At 43.1% G+C, this 23,561-nt stretch overlaps 1 protein-coding gene across 6 annotated transcripts; it reads right to left on the reverse strand.

Annotated features, from left to right (window-relative positions):
• Positions 1-1,092: 1,092 nt before the first annotated feature.
• LOC143358355 (uncharacterized) lies at positions 1,093-23,560 on the reverse strand. 6 transcript variants are annotated; one of them, XM_076795434.1, is made up of 7 exons: positions 22,262-22,941; positions 19,829-20,604; positions 15,191-15,357; positions 12,192-12,409; positions 10,485-10,559; positions 9,601-9,832; positions 1,093-4,393 (listed from the first exon to the last, which is right to left on the reverse strand). In XM_076795434.1, exons 3-7 carry the CDS (start codon positions 15,351-15,353, stop codon positions 4,278-4,280), a joined length of 804 nt encoding a protein of 267 aa, XP_076651549.1. In that variant the 5' UTR covers positions 15,354-15,357; positions 19,829-20,604; positions 22,262-22,941; the 3' UTR covers positions 1,093-4,277. The 6 variants fall into 6 exon arrangements, with proteins under 6 accessions (XP_076651549.1, XP_076651546.1, XP_076651547.1 ...); XM_076795431.1 differs by having other exon boundaries at positions 19,813-20,604; XM_076795432.1 differs by having other exon boundaries at positions 19,813-20,620.
• Position 23,561: the final 1 nt, after the last annotated feature.

Here is a 23,561-nt window from a genome sequence, read left to right on the forward strand (position 1 = left end):
CTTTATTTTGAACCCTCAAACGTTCGAAAAATTCCACGGGAGCAGGTTTGAAAATCAATTTGATGTATCCCCTTAAAATTGGGAACGTAGACGACTGTGTATTTTACCTTCGAAATTCCTGGAGATCCAGAAAGAAAAAGATGTGATGGGATAAGAGGTCTTTGGATGATTAAGGAATGTTGGTTCAGGCTCCAACAAATGTTCAGTCAATATTATAAAGAATCAAACTTTTATTTTGACAATAATTTCTCGCTGGCGCGATTGGAAATTCAAACGAATTTGGATGAAGAGAAGTGTTCGCCACCTTGCGCACCATAAAATTTCGTAAACCTTTCAACATACAATGATAACTGAATCAATAATTCACTGAAATAAAATCCTGTGATAACAAGTAACGCATTTTGTACTGAAGTCAAACAGACAATGGTATAGATTAAAATTCAAAGATAAGTTGATTGAAAAGTTTGAATGTCTGTGTCCTCCGAGTTCAACGATAACGTAAGCTAAACATTTTTATTTCAATTTAAAACAATTCAAATATCTAACCATCGTAATATAATTGATCAAATTCAACGAATCAACGAAAGAAATCCTTCTTAATCCTCCCCTTAACTTCTTAAGTCAAAGTCCGTAAAATCGATAGTTCATTACAACATTCAATATCGCTTTCCGATAAAAGTAACGTCAGTTCCCTTAATGATAATAGTCGATTCGTCGCCTCGCTATGGATTATTCAACGCTCGAATATTAACCTGAACAAGTATTCATTTCATATTTGCTTAAGAACGTCGGCACAGTCCCCCGGCATATATATTTTATATTCCACTAGGTTATATAATTATACGTCTCTCTACTGTTTTTTTTTCTCCTTCGGTTTTCCCCTATTTCTTTCCACTCCGTTTGGCTTCCGATCGAACTCGCGAAGCCGTGTCGCGAGTTCTAGCCATGAAACGGCATCTAAATGGTGTCACATAAGATACAAATAATCTCAATTCTCAATGGCCAAGTCGATTGGACTCCTATAGCGTGTAATAGTAATTATTCATTCTCTAGAACTTTTCCGCTTACGTGCTACTATTTCGAAAGTATTTATTTCTTTTTTTTTTGTTAGTTTGTATAAACCCTGCTAAAATTCATCTGGCCGACCGCGGAGCCGAGCCTCGAGGACAATTCGTCTCGGCTCGCATTAAAAACGCTTATCATGTTCTGGTACATTCACAAATTCGTGCATACCGTTCGCCACAAATCTACAATAGGATGTGCTCGGACACGTTGTCCGCCGAGAGAGCCAGGCTGTCATTGTTCATAACAAAATCGCGGGATAACGTTTGCGAGTCGTTGCGCCGAATTGTGCTACAATGTTAAAAACACACACACACACGCATATCGTCGATCCCGACAACGCGGACTCGCCGTTCGAAGTATTCGGCGAGCGCGTCGCTCGTTTTGTTGCCCATAAAAAAAGTTCTTAATCTATTGTACTTAGATTACGCCAACACCTCCCGGGTGGTCAGGCCTGTGTTCGGCGACGTAGTTCAGCCGCCGCGAGTTACTGCGAAATTCGTAATCATTCTTCAACGATTCCCCGAATCAGTCTTATCGACTCGGTGCATCTTCTCGGTTCGGGAATGAATGACGAAACGCCCGGGATCGATTCCCGGCGAGGCAATCCTATTCGCGTTACGCTAATTCCGACACCAGCCGTGTGTTCTCGGAACGGTTCGAAATTTCCTGGCGGTGGGAGATTGATCACTGGATCTCTATGGAAACTTTTGTGCACTATTTTATAAAATCCACGACTAGTTTTTCACTCCGCAGAACATCGTTCACGAAGGTGCGGAAATTTTTCCGGCAGAAATCTTCTGCAGCCAAAGTGTTAATTGATGAGCTTACAATCGGTGCGCCGCGTTTTATCTCGTGGAGTGCTGTGAGCGCGTGAAAATTTCGACGTTCTCGCAGTTGCCTCGGGAACAAAAGAGCAAGCGAGTTCGAAAGAGAAAAAAATAAAAGAGAAAGAACGAAAAGCGAAACTGTCGCAACGCAGAGACAATTATCCGGCCCTCGTAATGAACAAAACGCCGGCGGCTAGTGGCGTAATTATTGCAAGAAGTACGCGGCAGCACCTCTCTGCGCCTTCGTGAGCCAGCCTCGTTAGAAACAAACACGCTTATTTTTTATTCGCGAATTGACTGATAACACGCGCCCACGATTTTTCCCCCTTAATTACTCGACGGGGAATCCAAAGATGTATATGACGTCGTCGTGTGTCCTCGATCCGATCGACAATAAAGATAAATCGTCATCGATCGAACACCATAGGCCTGGGACGCCTGCACGGTATAATTATTATTATTATTGCGTCGCGCACTTATCCGAATGAGATAGGCTCGGTTGGCAACCGTGGCAGGCACCTCGCAAACTTTAAGTTACGCCAAACAAACTTAACAAATTATCCGACCACGGATCTTTATGCAAATACGAGGTTCCATAGATTCGACAAAATTACAGACAAACCGAAGTTTATAATAAACTCTTAACAATACTGAGCTCCGGAGGATCTGAAACGTTGCATAAAATCCGCTGTCAATAAATTACTATCGTTCATCGACTTGCAAATAATAGGAATTCGATCTGAAGTCGAGGAACTGTGATCAAATTGTGCATATTTATACATTATGCTCAGACAGTGTGACATCATTAAACTTACGCACATTATTCATTAGTTTTCGCGAAAGAGAAAAGTTTCGTTATTTTTCAGAAGTTGAAAGAGAAAAGTTAATCGCATATAAAAGTGTCGGTCAAGAATATTTACGTACCACGGCAGTATATAAACTTGATTATTCAAAGAATTTCCGCGCTAAACAACGAAGGAAGTCGATGAACGTTTGCAATTAAAGTCGCTCTATGGCGGCCATTTTGGTACCCCCATGATCAACTGGATCTACAATGCGTGTGCAGAGAAAGCGGCAACCAGTGTATAAAACGATACGGTCTTCTACGCAAGAGGTTACTTATACACAAATAGAGATTCAATTAATCCATTCGTTAAACAATAGTTATCGCTAATTTTGTGCTTCGATGAATAGTCCCGTTCGACTTTCTAGCAAAAGACATTGCTGTTCCCGCACGTGGCAAAGTTACCGCCTTTCGTGCGGACATATTGACTAATGCACACAGTGTTCCAGCGATTCTTCATCGTATCGAACAAACTCGAGTCTCCCGATGCGAAAACTCATTCGCCCAACAATACAAACAGACAACTTGCGAATTCGCAATTCTTGAACGTTCACCTCCGTTCCAAAAACGCATCAAGTGCATCAATAAATAATCCCACCATACTCGAGCCTCGTGTTTCCTTCCCAAGAAACTAGAAAAATTTGCTAGGAAATGGCGGCTCCACGCTGAACCGATCACTTTCGCAGGAATTTCATTGAAAATGGACTGTGACGCAGCATGTGCAAAATTAGGGGTGGTTTCAGTCATCGTTTTAAGCGATTTTAAATGCTTGCCTTTAAATTCTGCAATTTTTCAATTTAGCAAAATGACGCGTCAAGCTCCCCCTAATTTCCTATACCCTGTAACATAAAAATCGGTGCAGTTTTGGGCAAGCGAGATGGGGAAAAAATTGCAAAAATTCAGCTAGGGGGTGACTGAAAGCCCCCCTAATTTTCTGCACGCTACAGCATAGTTCGCTATGATAAAAATTTGTTAGTGTAAACGTTGCTAGAATTCAGCAAAATGGTGACTGAAACTCCCTCTGATTTCCCACGCGCTACACCATACTTAATTTCCCAGCAAAGTGTGTGAGTTTTGTAGAGGGGAGAATGGGCATAATCGCGGGAATTGAGCAAAGCGATGACTTAAACTCCCCCTAATTGTCCACGCGCTACGTCGTAGTGCAACGTCAATCGTGGAGAATGATCGATTCGGGGTGGAACGGCGGTAAGTAGGTTTTCAAGGAACACAGAGGATTATTCCTCGGTACAGCCGAATATTCTGGTCGCGCTGCGCCAACCTTTTCGACAAAGTCCACCCTCTTGTATCCCCGATGGCAGCAGACGGATCCGTTCCTCTCGAGACTGGCAGGCTCGAGAAATCGATTCGACGGAGCTGTATATCGCGCGAGCTCGTCGAGGAGCGTTCGAGTGTCCTCTTGGTGTGCGGACACGTTCCTCGGAAACTGGTCGCGCCGACAAAGCACGAACCCCTTTGTTCGGAACGCGAGAAACCATGATCATCATCGTCAGCCCGGCCGCAGACCGGAACCGTCGAGCTTGTTACTCGTTCGACACCAGCTGCACGCTGTCGTCCGCCGATCGGTGCAGTCGGCGCACGTCCGACAACGAGCGCATCGGCGTCGGGTGCAGCAGAGAAAACGTGTGCGAGTGCCGATCTGAAAAATCACAATCAGGACGGAACGTCCTCGTCAGCACCGTTGTGCACACGCCGAGGACAATGCTGCCCTCCAACCCCTAGGCCGACCGACGTCTACTCTTCTACCCTTAACCCCTTACACTGCGATTTCTTTTACAGATACAGCGTTACACGAATTTCTCGTTCATCATTTTTCGGAAGAAGAGCCTCTCCATCGACAACAAAGGAAAATTGGACCAAACGAGCTTCTTCGAGATGTTAGAAGGTCTAGTTTACGTATAACAAAAATTATTTAAAAATTACTGTTGGTCGAAATTGCGAAGAAAAAAAATTCCAGCTCACGATTTTTAACTTTTTCTATCTGTGCCTGCTATAATGAAAATTTAAAATATGCCTTTCGCGTGTAAATTGTATGCATACACGAAGTTTCGACGAGGTCGATTGAGGCTTCGAAATGACAAACGAGAAAAATGTTTGCAAGCCAAGCAAAAAAGCCAGAAATTTTTACAAAGATTTTCACACCTTTTGATGCCTACTCCAGTGCTTCTATTGAGACACCCTGTACACGAGTCCAGTGTATATGACATCATTATCTGGGTGGTCGATAAAGTGCCTCTACTTTTTAGAAATCAATTGTTCCGCAAGATAAGGGATATATAGGTATAGTTATTGATTCTCCGTTTAGCGGCGTGAGATCGTAGTGTTGCGTGTTGCACCGATGCATACGCTGCACACCTCCGGTCTTTCATGGTTGCAGACGCCATTCGCAATAAGACAGGCTGTCTAATCGGGCACTGAAGTGGCTAAACTTAAATGATAAAGGTTCGAGTTAATTGGAATTGTCAACGGATCGTTTTTTCCCGAACTCGATTAGGAAATTGCGCGTTCAATTACGTTATCGGGATCTTATCGGCGAACGCTATTGCATAACTTTCTCAATCGGAGATGATTCATGGGAGTTTCTGAACAAAAGAGCTACTCGAGCGGAGATCTAGAACGATAAGTATACCCGTTGACAGGTAAATATTTCAATTCCCCGCGGTCTAATTGCGAGTCGAAAGCGGCCGCGTTTTATCAAAAGTAATCCCCCATTAGTGAATATTCCAGGAGGCAACGTATCAAGTATGCACGAGCTAATTTCACTCTCGAAACACCACTTAATTTCCTCGGTTGTTAAAACGCGACACACGCGCAGGGCTTAGTGTGCCACACATACAACAAAGCAGCAAGCAAGATATTCCGCGTGCTCGCGTGAGCCCCGCGAGAGCGATATAAAATGCCGCGCAATGCGACATACCGACATCGATTACATCTCTCGCACGGGTAATCAGCCTCGAAGACAAATTGAAAGGAAGCCGCGAAGACAGATGTCTCTAAACTTCACGTTCATACAATTGAGAAAAACTTTCCTCTCTCACTTTCCTGTTTTATTCATAACAAACCGAATGAATGAAACAGTACGCGAGAGACATTTGTTCCATCAATTAGCTGAACCATTTGTTACCACACGAGTGCAATTAGCAGAGCATGAAAATGATTCAGCGCGCTGGCGGAACTGTAGTCTGACTAGCGTGTTAAAGGATTTTATTAAGCACGCGTTCTCCGATTTTTTTAAATAATCGTACAGTTAATAATTGTACTTGTGAAATTATTTCAACATATAATTTCAGCGTTCCCTTGACCAACAATCAATGTACATTCGTGTACTGACGATTCACGTGCTGGCAGTCTTAGACGAAACAAAATGGCGATCGTTGGAGAACGAACGAAAATAAATAATGAATGAAATAAGCATGAAAATTAGAATGAAATTCAAATCAGTCCAGAACGTGATTAGATGACTGTCTACTAATGCAACCGCGCTGAAAGTCTCGAATAGAACAACATGGCCGCCTCCAGAGGACGAAGAGGTGCATCTGTGCGTTTAATGGAGGAATGTGGAAACCAATAAATATAAATTTGTGTAAAATATTCCTCTCTTGACACCGACAAATTAACCAGTGTCAACTAACCATGTGACACGCTGAAAGTCCAAATTGAAACAAAATGGCGATCCACGAAGAATTAACCAATAAATCGTGCCACTAAATGGAAACTTTAGGGAGATACCGATAATAAATTAGCTGGAAAAATCATTATGTCGTTCTATCAATGAACAGATTAATCGGTGATTCTGCTGACGCGTCGATAGGTCCGATGGGAGTAAAATGGCGGTCACCGGAGGATCAACGAACGCGCGTTTTCCGGGAGGATCAAATTTCGGGAAGCGAGGGGACAATATCGATAGTATCCTCGAACGCGAGTTGAACGAGGAGACGATCGAATGCAACAATAGTGTAGGATAAAGTCAAGGCACGCCCATCGGCAACGGTCGGCCCATTAATTTATGCGGAGTTAAAAATACGGGGGCAAATCGATCGGTCGTGCCTATAAGCACGGCATCAAGGTCGGTGATAAGTGTCCCGGACGAATACATGAATTCGCTAATGTGCCGAAGTGTGTCTGTGCCACGAGTCGATTTCCATGCTCCGTTTTTCGCGAAGCCGGCAACGCGTCCCGCGGAATTTTCGCGGTCGAGTGTTCGAAACTCGCGCGCGAGCCTCTATTCAACGGGCCGCGGCCGATTTGTATGGAAATGGGGCTCGCGATTAAGCCTATTTGCGAGATCGTTCGCGACACGCGGATCCCAGGGTCTGCCATACCCTCCTCGAACAATACACGCGATTATTTGTATGCAATTGGAACTGCCGATAATTGTTCCACGGCCATGCATACGCCAACTGTCCCGCGAACCCGAAGAGTTATCACTGCTGAACAGTTCGAAACACTGTTGCGATTTCAAACGGATAGAATTTGTTTAAATTTCATTGTCTCGACGTTTCAACTACGTACAATACTCTGTTAAAACGATGTTTCAAAACTCGGTCGTTTAAAGAAATTATTTGAAGAATTTTTCATTATTTAAAGAAATTATTTGAAGAATTTGTTTCATTAACAAAATTTTAGATTGTACATTTTTGTCGGTAAGTCAACCGGAATTTTTTACTTTAATTTTGTGTTTTCTGATTAAAAAGTGATCTGAACAGTGAAGGGTGTTGGACATTTTTGTGTGATGAATTAGATGCACGGGACAATAAGTTAAAAATGAAGAATGTACAGGTACGCAACTCTCGTCGAGTGGCTGTCTGACCATTACTTACCGTTTCTACTTGCGGTCCGTGTCGTACAGTGTAAATCGACCTTTACGTGGATTTTCCAAAGCAAAATTTTGTACTGGACATTTTGACACCACGTTTTTAATTTGTTTTTTATACATAAAAATCGAATATATACATAAGAATCAATTTGTCAATTCTGGTTTGTGATGTAATAATGATGATGTAAAAGAGGGTATGAAAAAAGCTATAGCGATGAAACGAAATATTTACACCAGACTTATCGGGGACAGAAAAATAACCGAAACGAATTGGAAAGTCCCAATTATTAACTGAATTATTACAAAGTTGAAGAGAATTGACGATTGAGACAATTCCGAAGGTCAAGTCTCGAGAACTGTACAGTGGAAAGAAAGTTTGTCCACTTGTAGCGTCACGATATATTAATAAACAATTTTATTAAATAATCATTAACATTTTATTAACGCTATAATGTGTCGAGATAGTAAAATCTTATATTTACCTCATACGCTTTCCAAACAACAGTTCAACCACTACTCTTCTTCGATTAAATCGAATCGAAAATTGACTTTAAATAAAGAAGATGCATTCACCTATAGCTAGTAGTACAAATATTTCATTAAATTCGTTCGTAAATGTGATTAAAAATGAGAATCTTCGTTTGGCGTTCGGTGTGATCATTGTGTGACGAATATTTAAGTACTTTAACCCTGCTACGGTCTTCTGTGACCTAATCGTGATCTGGTTTCCTTCGAAACGACACTAAACTTTGAAAAACTATCAAAATACCGCTAATACAATAAACTGCGGGTGATTATGCAAGGAAAGAATCGTGTGGTTCAATTTACACAGGCTATAAAAAATTTCTCGCGTTATTAAATAATCGTACAATAATCGTAAACATTGTAATTACATAACAATAAACTGGGAAATAAATAGTCGCTCACCGAGTACGTCTACAGTACTTTTTCACGGCTTTCGCAAGATATCGAAATGCTATATATATTTTCGCAATCACTCATTTGAATTGCATGAAGTCCAATGTTCAACATTCCGCAATAATAGCGAAAAAGAATAACTAGGTATTTTACAATTGTAATAGGCACTACCAACACGTGTGTTTCCTATTCCTCAGCATTATGCAGAGCGCACAGTGCTGGCCTGCTGATCGTGGCAGGGTTAATCTGCGACAATTCTGCGAGACGAGACCCGTGAACGCTATGGCACTACTATACACCATCGGACGGAGTGAATCAATCGATTACTAACAAACTAATTTTGATTAGGGCGCCAGAGCGCAAGGAACAGGCACTAAGAGAGCTCGCCTACTAGCTTGACGCAGCGTTTCCCAAACTGTGATCCCAAAAACACAATACCAGTCTTCGAACGATATAAACTAAATATCTAATAACGTAAATTACTCGTCTAAAAAAATAACAAATCTAACAACGTATTCAGCAAAACGGTCAAAAGCTTACCAACGTAATTATTCAGCTAAAAGATAAAAAGTCTAGTAGCATAATTATATAGTAACAATTAAAATTTAGTAACCGATGCAAACTAAATATTAAATTGCCGAAATTAAAATCGAATAAAAATTTCGTTCCCCCGTTAACCTCACGGAAGCATTACTATGTGTCAACAAAAATAAAAATACTCCCTGGTGACCGAGTGAAAAATCTATAAAAAGATTTTTCCTGCATCTGTCTGATTAGTAACGACCACCGTTTAGGGTATACCCACCAATTTTTCCCCGCAAATGCACAAAATCCGCAATCTGCTTACGAAGTGGCACAAGACAAATGAAATTGACGTAACAAAATTTTACATGAACTGTGACATGATAACGTTGGCATGGAAATGTTTGGGAAACGCTGGAATAACGCATGATAACGAAAGCACGCGAACGATGCCTATCTACAGAGGATCTACAAGCCGTTCGACAGCGCGCGGCGAAAAGCGTCGACCAGGAAATTAACTAAAGGCAATTTTAGTATGTGTGTATGTGTGTGTGTGTGTGTATTTGTGTTCTAGTCGTTTCGACTCGCACCTCTGATATCCGTGGTGGGTTCGCTTCGAGAGATCTCGTGCTCGTTGCTCCGGTACGGGGGTGTCTTCAGGGGACTTTTGCAGTGTCCCAGCCCTTCGCTCCTACCGTTCGTCGTTGGATTCTGATGTGGAAAGTGGAAGGTCGTCGCGTGAGGCCACGATGCCGGCGGTGGACTGCGGACCAGGTGCTCGTGCACTTGTGCAAGTGTCAGCGGATCGGTATCACCCAATTCCTAAACCACAAATCAGTCCGACACTTAATTCACCGCATGCTCTCCCGATCTGACCCGCTAACCTCTAAGGGTCGCCATTTTATTCGGACCAACTCGTAAAAATCGAAGATCGGTTTCAAAGCAGAATTTCAGGACCGACGAGAATAAATGTAAAATAAACGCAAAACAGCAACAGTTGCTGACACCACAAACCATCACCGATAAAAAAAATTTTAAATTGGAAGAAGGTTCTCTGACCACATATAAATGTAGCTTTTATTATCGGCGAATTTTATTGGGTGCTGTTTTTGGTAAGCTGTGCAATGGTTAAGAAATGCAAATCCAACTTTCCCGAGGTTCTATGTAAATCGTCGATGTGCTTGTTTCTCACGAATTGGTTCGTCGATTGGCCATGTATGAATAAATCAGTACACCTGAACCGTGACATTAGTGGTCTCGGGACGGCTAAAAATATTGGGGAGAATACGATCTATTTTCGAAATGTGAACGAAGGAAGAATAATTGCGGCGATGCCCTTGAAGGACCGGCTAAGGTAGCTCCCGTCACGGGACCATTGGCAAGTTCGCGCCCGCCATTAATAATGCATCGTAGATCCCAATCGATCTCCCGTTCACGCTCCTACGGGCATCAATGGAAATGGAAAACCGCTCACCTGAGACATCAGAATTGCGTCGTCCGACTCGGACTCCTCTATGGACTCCACGAGGCTCTCGCGACTCGCCAGCACCTGGAAATGTCGATTTATTTCGAGATTAGGTTCGCTTCTCGTAACTCTTACGATCGCAACTGGGCTACGAATTTCATGCATTTATAATTGGACCGTGAACTCTATGCATTTATGACTGGACTGTGGATCTTTATGCGGAATAAGAATGTCCTGCGTCGAGCGTGGGAAGTGGTAGTAAAAATAAATTGCATCCCTTAATAGGTTTTTTAAATCGAAGACAGCGTAACCGATATTCTTGATTTTCTCTGATGTTTTGCCGTTTACAAATCCCTGGTCTATTTATGACAAAAATCAGGGGATCAAATTGAAAAAATTTTTTGGCATTTTTGGATTACTGAAATGATTGAAGAAGCGGAGACATTTCTCATTTGTTTCCGTGTCTTGCAATCGACGCAGGGAATTTCTATTTTGCACGAAGATCCCCGGACTAATTATAACAGAGTTCCTTGAATCCTTGAAGTTTCTTCTCAAGGGTTCATCAAATTTTTAACAAGGTTTGCAGCGCTATTTCGACGGGCTAATTAAGGAAACTCTGTGGCAGTAGCATGTGACGATAACATTCTAGTAAAAACAATTTCCTGTCAGACTATAAAAATGGACACAATCTAAATAAAACGATTAAATCTTTAAATAAAAGTGCTCAAGTTGACGGAAATGTCGGGAATGTTTCAAATAATTCTGACATTCTAGACTAGTATAAATATAGAGCAAGTAATACACTTCATTGAAGTCTTCCCTTAAACCTTCGCCAATGCTATAAATGCCCAGGATCCATAATCTAGAAATACCTAGTAATAAATAGCAGACGTTCTCGTCGTACGACTTCTAATCCCATTTACTCCAATTTCCATTAAACCGCATAAATCCAGAAGTATACTACCCCTATAACCAAAGAAACATCCCTGGGCGCTAATAAACACGAACAAGCGTGTTCTCAATTAATCACGAGGCAAAATTAGGACCACGCGATTTCTTTGAACGGATTGTCGCATAGCAGGTTCCGAAAGTTCCCGGAAACGAGGGGGGCTTTCCCGGGCGAAGAATAAATTACAATAGAACCTCGATTATCCGAACCTCCGATATCCGAAGTTTTCATCATCCCAACAAGCTTCATCGTCACGTTTTTCTGATTAAAATGAGTACCCACATGACACGGTTCAAAGCTTATCGCTCGGTTGACAATCTGATGGAACCTCGATTATCCGAACCCTACACAAGCGGTCCATATGCAACACAGTTTATTCTCCAAGTTAGAAAATATTTAAGCCAACACTCGAATAGTGATCAGTGCATCCAGTATATCACTGTCCTATTATCTGAACACTTATGTTCTACTGATGGGTTCGGATAATCGAGGTTCTCCTGTTTCGTGGATTAAACAAGCAAAATATGCTCCGAATGATGTCGTGTTGGGTATCATTTTCACCAGAAAACTGTGACGGACACGTTGGTAACGGTTTCGGTAAAGGAATGCTAAAAAAAACCAAAAAGTTTTCTGTCACAATTTTGTACTCGAGAAATTCGGCAAACATTTCCTCGGTCGTTCGACAGTTTAGAAACGCGACGAAGAGGTAGGCGATGAGGAGATGGGCGGAGGCGGAGGAGAAGGAGCCGGTGGATATCGATTCGAACCTGTAGAAAAGGATTATCCTGTCGACTCAGCCTAAGTGCCTCCATGTCCTGATCGATGTTCCGTGTTCTGCCAGGCGTCAAGGTTAGAACCGAGTGCGACGGGGATGGCTGACAGGCAACGACGACATCGACGGCTGCCACGCTCAAGGTCGACGGAATTCTCGATACCTGATTGTCATTCTCGCTGCCGCTGCGCCGGCAAGCGTTCGTGATGATCGCTGGAACAGATATCATCGGGAACGGTCAGCGGAAAAACGATACCGGCCTTCCGTGTTCGCCGCATTGCCAACCCCGATGGATCGAAACGTCCAGGATGTGCTCGCAAGTTCACGGTTTCTGCGATCGAAACTCTACGTACACGGAACGTCCGATCTCGGCCTGAAACGTTTCGGCGACGAGGCGATCGGAAAATTGGCGTTGCAACGCGATGCCTTCGAGACCGAGGTTTGGGAACGATGGAATCATAGAAATGTCGGTGGAAGGATCACCCCGAGATACTTCAGGAAGGGAAAGCAAATATTTAAGGGACAGTCTTTGAAAATATATCTACGATACGCGAAAATAAAAATGCAATAAAATCCGCACAAAAGTGGGCGTTGCAACGCGATGCCTTCGAGACCGAGGTTTGGGAACGATGAAATTATAGAAATGTCGGTGGGAGGATCACCCCGAGATATTTCGGAAAAAGAAAGCAAATATTTAAGGGACAGTCTTTGAAAACATATCTACGATACGCGAAGATAAAAATGCAATAAAATCCGCACAAAAGTTGGCGTTGCAACGCGATGTCTTCGAGACCGAGGTTTGGGAACGATGAAATTATAGAAATGTCGGTGGAAGGATCACCCCGAGATATTTCGGAAAAGGAAAGCAAATATTTAAGGGACAGTCTTTGAAAATATATCTACGATACGTGAAAATAAAAATGCAATAAAATCCGCACAAACGTTCAGGAAGTATGTGATTACAAGAATTGAAGTGCAGAAACCATGGGAATGTTTCAGGGAAAAATAATAACAGGAAGAGAATAGGTATACGAGAATGTAAAAAGAGCATGTAAAAACGAATGACGAGATTTAACAAATTTTCTGCGAAAATTAACAAATGATAACGTTATAAGAGTAAAGCTACACAAATCTAGGGAATCGTTCAGAGTGATATAAACAGGAAAAGCCAGCACGGATTTTGGGAAAATAGTGTGAAAATGTAAGTGAAAAATGAAAATGGGTTCGAAAAATGTGGAAATTGTGAATATACATTGGCGGAACTGGTAAAAATGCTTTCGGGAAATTTAAACAAGCGAAACTGTCGGACATTTTGGAGAAAGTGTATCGAAATGCAAATGGAACACAAAAAGTGAAAATATCATACGTAAACATGAGAATACGCATCAAAATGAAAATACGAATGAGAGTGTAACGAAACGAAGCTGGAGAACAGATATTTGACAGCAAACAAAACGATTTCGTTGAACGTTGAGCCGCGATAACGAAGGGAAAATAGCGTGGATTATTTCGCATTGTTGGCTCTGTGCTTCATTAAACGCGTTTCCTATAATTATAAAAGTAGCCTAGCGCAAATTTGTTAGTTCTCGTCTCGCGTTCGATTAAATAATACAAATAGTACGTTATTGAAACGGAAATTCCGTATATAAAATTCCTCGTTTAGCTTATGAGATGAACTGAATGGTAATTAAAGCGCTGAAAATGATTCATTTTCATCGGAGTTATATGGAAAAATTCTATCGGTCGACCCAGTTCTCGCGGTGTCGCTATATATATATATATATCGTGTTGCTCGTTATTTATTATTCGAACTAATTATCCTAATTGGAGGACGCACCCGGTAACTTCGCCATTTTTCACGTTTCAGCGACGCTAACTTTCGTACGCTCTTGTGCAATTTGCGAACCGTAATGGCAATTTCGGTAAAATTGTGAAGAACCGGTGCGGCACAAGCCGTGTGAAACGATAACATTAATAGGAAACACCGTTTTCCATAATCAGAATTCACGGGGATTATTATTTCGAGATATTGAAATAATTGCTGACGAACTCAACGTACAATAATGAAAACTGTATTGCTGAATAAAACACGGGAACGCGGACTTCGCGGAATTTGTTGCAGTCTTATTAAAAATAATATTTCTTCAAATATCACCCAGCAAAAGCTTAATTATGCAATACTCAATTACCGCGTAACAAGAACCGTGTCGTATAAATAAATGGAAAAAAATTCAATTGGAAGGAGTGCGCAGTAATTATACGCGGGCAAGCAACGGCGCTTTAATTAATCGTTTGATTTTTTATTCCCATGGCATTAAAAATAATCCACCCAACATTTTATTTATTTCCGCGCTCGTTGCTCCGCTAAGAATTGTTTCCTCCACTAAAAAAAAATTCCCTTTTTTAGTTTTTCTCTCTCAGGGGTACTTCTCTCTCTCTCTCTCTCTCTCTCTCTCTCTCTCTCTCTCTCTCTCTCTCTCTCTCTCTCTCTCTCTCTCTCTCTCCAACGCGAGCACGCTATAAACATTATTGCACGAGGCTGTGCGAGTTGCATGAAACTTTTTTCTCGCCAGTAGCTGCGACCTGCGCATGCCTCTGATTAAAAAAAATGCTTTTAAAAGGATTGAGGTAAACCGAGCGAAGGACGAGAGCCGCGGAGGAACAACATGTTAAGAAATTAATTTCTACCATTTCTACTTGAAGCGAGGCTTTCAAATGATTTGATCTCTAAAAAATTGTCCGGTATATTTTCAGCCCGACTTATAAACACATCCAGATTTTTTATTTTTTCATCGATATTTTTATATTCTATTTTCCTAAAGTTCTTTGTAGCGAATTTCTATTTTTACGAGAAAACAGTTTTATCGGATAAAATTTTATCGGATTTTAAATTTCAACTGCGAAGGGTTGACGCGCGAATTGGCGCCAAAACGTATCGACGTTCGCGAAATCTAGCATAACGGCAAATTGTCTGGCGGTTTTTTGTTCACTTACCCGGTGTCTCGACTTTCGGAGCGCGTTCCATTTCCTCCTCCTCGTTGATCTTCATTCCTAATTGCAGTTTCTTCGCTTTGAAAATGTTCGAAAGAAACGCTACACCCTTACGCTTCACCCGATCGTATCGCTGAGCGCTCTCCGATGACACGTGTATCATCATTCGTCTAAACACAAAAGGAGAACGAACTCTTTCGATCAGTCAGTTTGACAGGTACAACTAAACTTTTTTCAACAGCTGCAGCCCCCAATTCGCGACTAGTTTTCACGATTTAAATAATTTCACACTCATTCGAACGTTCGTTTTGGGAACTTTTCAATTTCTAGGAATAATATTTTCAAATTTCTAGGAGGATCAGGAATATTGAAATTTTACGACTGAGATGCTTCTTCCGAAGATAATGCTACTTAACAACAGCTTCCTGTTATTAAAATCCCATTTCCTGTACGACACTGAATTAATTATTATTTAGAATATAATATTCAGAATTATCAATCTTGAATAAATTCTTTAGCCATCTGTAGCAAGTGTAAAGTAACGTTTAACCTAATATTGGAATGGCAAAATTCAGTTCGGGAGGAAACAGCTGTGCATGAATACTTTACTCTGTCTTAGCTAGTATTGAAATTGTGAAAAAACAATCTTTGCACTATAAAAGTTAGAAAAACACGGTCTTTACACTGTACAAATATAACAAGTAATCTTCTCGTTGCAACATTCCGCTCGCAAAGAAATAAATAACAAGAAACACTAAAAAATCAACAAAATACAGTCTTCCCTCTGCACAAAAGTATAAAGCGATTTCTCGATTTTAACATTCCTACGACAGCTTCTGTACCCCACTGTGGACAACGTTCTTCGACGAATCTAAACAGATTAGGCCCCCCAAGTTTCTACGCGTTACTCTTTACGCAGTCGTTCACACTGTATACGTGTATACAAGAAACACAACCTTCTCATTTCAACATTTAATAGAATAGAATACACTAAAAAATCAACAAAAAAAAAGTCTTTTCTCTGTGCAAAAAGTGAAAAGCAATTTTGACTTGGTTTAAAAGTTCATTTCGACATTTCTACGACCTCGTTGATCCCGCACCGTGGACGACGTTCGCTAACGAATCTGAACAACGACTTAGCCGCCCGAGCCTGCTACGTAAAAACGAACCAAAACCGGACGAAAAGGCTGAGAAATCCGTGTGCCGAGTGATCCGACAAAACTGTCCAGCCACTCCTTTCTCAGGGGCCGAATGGTCATTGTCAGAGATAACGAGGAGCGTCTATAGCCGGTGTGTCGCCGGTACGCGGAAGGACACGACGCGTTTCCCGCTCGCGATACAAATTCCGCAATCGATCGGCGAACGGACGAGAGAGAGAGAGAGAGAGAGAGAGAGAGAGAGAGACCTGTCGTCGACATAGTTTGTTCGCAGCGATTTTTACCGCGTTTCGACGTCGCATTCGAGGGATGAATGGGTGTCGTGGCCGGCGTTGGTTCGTCACGGAACCGGAAGTCCATCGGAGCGGTGGCTACCCACGGCGATCGCATTGCCAACTGCAGCTGCAGCGGAAAGGGTGTGCTCTCCTCGCGGGACTTTGCGCAGCTGCGAAAGTGGCCCTGCGGAGCGCTTGAACGGGCCGGAGCGGGCCGGAGCGGGCTGGAGCGGGTACGAGGCGATAGAGCGTGCGTGAAACGGCCGAGAAAGAACGGGGGGAAAATAACCGAGAGAGGACTGCGGTGAGACCACCGTCGAGTGTTTCGAAAGCACCGGCGAGTGGACACCCCCCCTGAAGACACACGCACACGTTGAAGAGGCTTGGACAGTTTCGTGCCTTCAGTGTCCCTGAAGCTTTAATCAGGGATTTTTGAAACGCGCTCGAAGTTTGAGGGAGCCGCTGGACGTTGAACGTACATACACAGCGACTGCTATTAATATCTTCACATTCTTTAATAGATGATCACCCTTTTTATGTTGGACAAATGGTCTGAACTTGTTTAAGGTTTCTAAGCTTCGATTGGTTCGCTGGATGTTGTCCTATATTGGAGATTTTTATGAATCTTCTTTTCGGTTCATAAATGGTGGAACATTTAACGAAATTATTTGAAATTACTTGTCGCAACTATTGTGGAAATAGTTGAAGGAAGTTAATACCTAATGTAAAATTTTTGTGTCTATTCTAATCACGAGCGTACCGTCCACAAAATACACTAGCGTAACCTTGTGGTTCCTTATCTCTCAACTTCTGTATCTTCTGGAGCTTATCATCCAGTCAGCAGACTTTTATCAAAATAGGATTGGGATAGAATTATCTATAGATTTTTTTATAACGAAGAATAATGTGCATCACGCACTGTATAGTACGCTGTATAGCACTGTCTACAGTAATCATATATTTAAATACTAATAGAAGAAGAATATTTTAACGACGAAAATTGTTCTCGTGAATTTCATCAATTTTGCAAAACGAGTAAATTGCAGATACAAGTAGTCAAAGAACTTTGGGACTGAATTAAAATCGGATGTCCAATCCATCTGAACGTAACGGTTTGAATCATCGTATCAACATCTATTAATAAAGAGGATGCGACAGATTCACGTCGGCTCATAGTAATCACTTTTATGCATTTGTGATAAAAGTGAGTTGGCGTTATTTAAAACGGACTTGGGAGAATTTAAAAATTCTGTTGTATTACTTGCAGTCCGCAATCTAGCAATCATCGACTGCATTTTTCTAAATAAGAAAATTTGAAGAAAGAAAATTGTTTTCCTCGTACAAGTTTTGCGAAAATCATTATTAACTTTTAAACATGGATTGCCGAAGAACTTGCTGGTTGGAATAAAATCGTATGTAAAATTCATCTGGACGGAACGTCGCAGAGACGGTTTAAATCGTCCCTTGAGGGCTTGCTATAGATACAGAAGAGTGCGATAGGGTAGCTGAAAGGTTCAGCCTGCCGCGAGAATTTCCAAGATGTATAGTGCACTTTCTCCAGGTGCTCATCACCCCTGTGACCTACATTCCTCTCCACGTTCGAGCTGCCTGATTAAACCGAGCCAGAATATATCATCAAGCAGAGCAGCGCTTCAGCTACTTAACAAGCATCCAACCGCCCCCCCCCCCTTCCCTTCCCCGCGGCCAATACCACTACACCTTACAACCAAACACCATCAACCGTGTTTAACCCTTTGACTACGACTAAACTGAACGCGAAGCTGTGCGAGGTCAGCGGTGCACGCATATATTGTATCAAAAATGTGTTACGAGGAAAATACTATCGTGACATCGCCCTATTATCGACATACTCCTCCCGCGAAATAAACGAACCTCTGAGTTTCCCGTAGTCTGAACTAGTTTTCCAGTTGCCAACGCTGTTAGGTGCTCTGTTATGGGAAGAGTAAACAATGAAAGGGATCACGACTGTCACGCGGCAGAAAATTGCTGCTGTGAAACCACCCTTACGTTAGAAGCGCGGCTTAACCTGTTAACCGGCGGGACGAATCAACTCGTCACTATACTCGATGACCTTTCCGTGACTTCTCACCTTCTCGCTGATTTAAAGAAACGAATCTTCCCCGTTAGAACGACCATTCCTCTTTTGAGACGTTCATCGAGATGATTAAAACTCTGCGATCACGTGGATAGGAAATTAAAGTATGTATTTCTGCTCGTGATTATGGGACAGAAAATGTTCTACTTTGTACGATCTGCGTCTACACAATGTCTCATTGCTCCACCAATATTTTCTCTTTAATTTCTATTGTTCGACGCTGCGGCGACGCGCTTGGAAGTTACGCTTTTAAACATTTTCAAAATTCCTCTTGCACTCCCTTAGGCCCTCGTATCAACGTGTGACTTCAAAAGTGCGCATCTTTCCGGAAGGTAAAACGAATAAAAATGTGAAATCAATGGAACGGACACGATGGTCCCAGCCCCAGCGAAAACCATCGAAATGCCTAAGAGCAAGGGTTATCCATCGTTCAACCTACATTCCCGATCTTCGATCAAACACCCTTTCATTCCGCAATTCCACAGCCAAGCACACAGCTCCGTGCGTAACCCCCCCTTCCTGTCCCCCACCCCCGCCCATTCACGAAGCACCCCCAGCGAACGCCGATAGGCGTTCCCCGCGAGCGACGACCGGCTTCAACCCCTAAAAACACTGCTATACAACGAGGCAGGCGACAGATTACGTTGAAACAAGACCCGACCTAGATTCCGACCTGGTATCCAAGATCCTCGATCAAACATCCCCTTTAAACTGGGGAATCTCCGCGCAAGAGGAACGCAGCCCCTAATTCACCTGGCGTTCTACGGCCAGCGTCCGTTCGAAGGCGTTTCCCAGAAGCGTGGACCGTTCGACCGGCAACGATCGTTCGGGAAACGAGGAAACGACGATTCTTGGGGGTTAGGTTACCGACGAGCGCTGCCAGAACCGCGGTTGTTCCGGTGTTTTTCCACGAGAGTATCTCCCGTGCAGCTCCGGCGCCGGCGATCGATCGTCGTCCTCCGCCAACGAGACCAGGGCCGTCCGAGAGCTTGGAAAACCACGTCACCCTCTCGACCACGCACACACACGCGCGCGCAGACACACACACACACACAGAAGCACCCCGGGGCTACTTACGTCGAGGTGGACGCACCTGGCTCTCGCACATTTTCCCCAGCTCGTGGTCCACGAACCTCCGCGACGAGGTGAACGAGCACTGGATCGTGTTCCGCGACTACAAAGCTCCTGGAGCTAAGTTGGCTACCCCCGCTGACAGCGGGGTTGGGTAGCCGGCCCACCTTCCACGCGGTTGGCTGCAACCACCAGCACTAGCCTAACCGGAGCACGAGTATCGCACAGCGGACACGCGCAATCCGACCGACACCCTCTCTCGCCTTGGTACCGCTCTCGAAGATGATTTCCCACCAACCCCTCTCTCTCTCTCTCTCTCTCTCTCTCTCTCTCTCCCTCTCTCTATCTCTCTGCGTGTGTCTCCTATCTCTTTCTCCCCGGTCTTGGATGACTTTCTTTGTCTTTCTCTAGCCACGCTATTGTGTCGCCCCTTGTCCCTTTGTCCTCCGCCAACGCCGCTCCCTCGACTATTCTTGCCTGCCTGCCTGCCTGGTCGCTTGCTTCCTTGATTTGCCAACGATCCCTTGTTTTTCTCCTTTGTTAGCCGTGTGACGGTGTCATCGACAGGTCACGCAAGACCTGCAGGTACAGGCCGGTTCAAAGGGGATGAAGATTGATAGAACGGCCGCCGGATGAAATTGTCAAGACCTAACTGATGTCGGGGGATAGTGATTGTACGAGGTGGAACGTTTCCGAGAGGGATTGGTGGCTATTTTGTTACTATTTTTTGTGGGATGGTGAACTATTCTTCTGGAGGCTGGCAGGTCCTAGAAACTGCTGTTTGTCCAGACTGCCGACCTTCGTGCAAAATTGTCTGCATCAATCGCAAGGAATTGAAACTGCGTAGAAATTACTTTTCTCGTTTAACAACTTCAGAAAGTTGAAAATAGTCGATACTCCTGAGGTCTCTTAATTATTGTACTATTTCAAATTGCTCATTTTTGCCGTAAATGCATGAATTCGGTGGAATGGATTCTTTTAGAGGGTGGTTGCTCCTGATGTTGCGGAAATGGTGTTTGCTCGAAATGGAATGTTTCTGAGAGGGTTTGGTAATTGTTCAGTTACTTTTAGTGGGATAAGGGGAGCTAGCCTTGTAGAGGGTGGTCGTAGGAAATAGAAACTTTGTTAGTTGACTTAACCCTTGATTACTACGGTCTGGATCCCTTGTTTTTTTCGTTTCGGTCATCGACAGGTCACGCGATACTTCCAGGTACAGGGTGGCTCAAAGGAGATGAAGATTGACGAGTGGTTGGACGAAACTGTCAAGACGTGAACTAATGGTTGGGGGGGGGGGGTGTTATTTGTACAGTGTTTGTTACAGCTAGAACGCTTCTGGGGGCGGTGGGGTCAATTATTTTTTTACTAAGATGGAGAACCACCCTTGTAGAGGGGGGTTGGTCCTGGGCAACAGCTATGTTTCAAAGGGTTAAATCACGTGCGTCTGCGTTATATTACAAAAGACTATAAGACTACGTTGTCTGACTTGAAGCAATTTTTATTTGTACAAAAATATAGCAAATCAAAGTCCATTGCACATGTTATTTCAAAATTCTGCTAAATAGACGACTTACGGAAAATTCTAAGCACGCCGAAAATTAGTCCAGTCATTTCCGAATACATGACTATAATTTCACAAATTCCTGAAGTGGTGGGTTTGTTTTTAGTTCACGTATTCACGGTTTCGTACCGCGTCGCGCTCGCAACACGCAGATACAGGGCGAATTTCCTCTAATACGAATAATAGAATCGATACACAGTGTTCCATCCTTATGGGAAGTCTTTTTGGTAATGATCCAGTTAAACTGGGTCACACATATCGCGTGTCAGCCTGTACAAACGTTTTATCCCGGTGTTCGACTGTTGCGTGGCTGAGCGTCCAACAGAAAGATAGGGGCTGGGTCATTTTGAACCCATAATACGTTCCGTTATCAGCGCGTCTGATAGCAGTCTTTTTTCTACTGAAATATTAAGCTGCATTTGTCTGTACCGTCTCTCCTCCGAACAAAAGAAACGTATTACTTTAATCTCGAATTTTTTGCGTTCATTCGAGGGGACCAATTTCTTATCTCTTGCGATTTCAAAAGTTATTCACGGTTAGAACGTTCCCTCGTCTCGTAGTATACGCAGATTTATAAATATTTATGGAAGCTCGTGCTCTTGTGATCTGATTTCCGAAAATGTGTTACGGTATTGGAGATTTCGTGATAGATTATTGAACAGACACAATACTTGGGATGAAATGCACGTGCATTCCTTATCTACAACTACACAGAAGATAAACACAAATCCTGTCCACTTGTAGCAGGGAAAGTGCTTCTATTCGAGATGAAGCGATTAGGATTGTGGCAAGAGTAACTATTGTGTCGTGACTAAACTGTTTTATGCGTTTATGACAAAAATGTGTATTTTCGGGGCGTATTAAAATTATTAAGGGAAGAAATACATCTTCATTTACCTTCTACGTCTGTATTGATTGACACAGATAATGTTTATTTTGTATGAAGATCGGCAGCCTACATGACAGTGATCGATAACCAATTTACGACCGATCAGATGCAATTTAACGATGCGTTTAACGACAAGATTAAACCAGCGTTTAACGACTTACGAACAAAGACGTTTAATCACCGACACCGCGAATGAACTGAAAAACTTAATAAATCCCCCCGCGTTGTTCACAGCGAAAGCACTTCCAGGAAAAGTCGGTAAAACATTTCCACGATCCCCGACGTAAAGAAGTTCTCAAACGAGCATTTTCCTCGTTACGCTTTCCCCGCGCTCATAAATAAAGATACGCGTTTGCATAAACATCTGCAGCCAAGTCACGAACGAAAACCCGCTCTGCGATCGCTCTAGCAATTTTTTAGCCGTCCGACTCGCCTCCGACAATGTGGGTTTTCCTCGCTCGCGGAGGTGCACTCTGAAATTTCCAACTACAAGTTAGTCACCGCGATAAGCTGGCTGTGAATAATTCCCTTCCAAGAACTTCGCGGAGGTGAAAACTTCGCGGAGGTAAAAATTCACTGTTTTCGAGAACACTGTGCGCTTCCGTCGGCTCGATGATCGTGGATCCTCGTGTTACAATTACCCTGACCGCGATGACTCTCGGAGGAGTCTTTCCTCCGTCGCGTTCGTCGAGTGACTGATTGTGAAACACATTACGTACACTCGTCTACCTCGGACATGCAGCGATAACGAATAATCGCAGTAGCTTTTAATCGAACGCCGGCGCGTACACATGGCGCACAGATAATTCTTGCCGCTCGTTACGGCGCCGCTTACGGCCCGAACGGTATGAATCATTCGTCCATTGTGCACAGTAGACTCCCGTGTAACGCGATTCAAAAATTATTTAGAAAAAGACTGTAACCTGTATCTTCTGTGGCAGTAAGCGTGCAATCTTTTTGAATTATTGTTTGTGCGTTTACCGCACGTTTATTGCCACCTAAGATACATGCTTGCAGACTTTTTTGAACAATCGATCGCGTTATACGGGAGTCCAGTGCACACGCAGCGACCAAGCAGCGATTGTTGTTCAAGCGACGCTGGTTTATCGCAGACTGACAAGAATCATCCGATCTGTGTCCACATTAAACGTTCATTACCTGGCGCACGTGCTCCACTGTGGCGTTCCACGTTCGGGTAATTCCTGTTGGCGTTCCACCGATGATAAAGCGTCATTTGGAACGATTCTGCTCGACGATGACTAACGTCGACCTCGCCGTTACGTTCCACGAACGACCGTTGCCCTGAAA

Source organism: Halictus rubicundus, chromosome 10 (assembly GCF_050948215.1).
Source record: "Halictus rubicundus isolate RS-2024b chromosome 10, iyHalRubi1_principal, whole genome shotgun sequence".
NCBI lineage: Eukaryota > Metazoa > Arthropoda > Insecta > Hymenoptera > Halictidae > Halictus > Halictus rubicundus.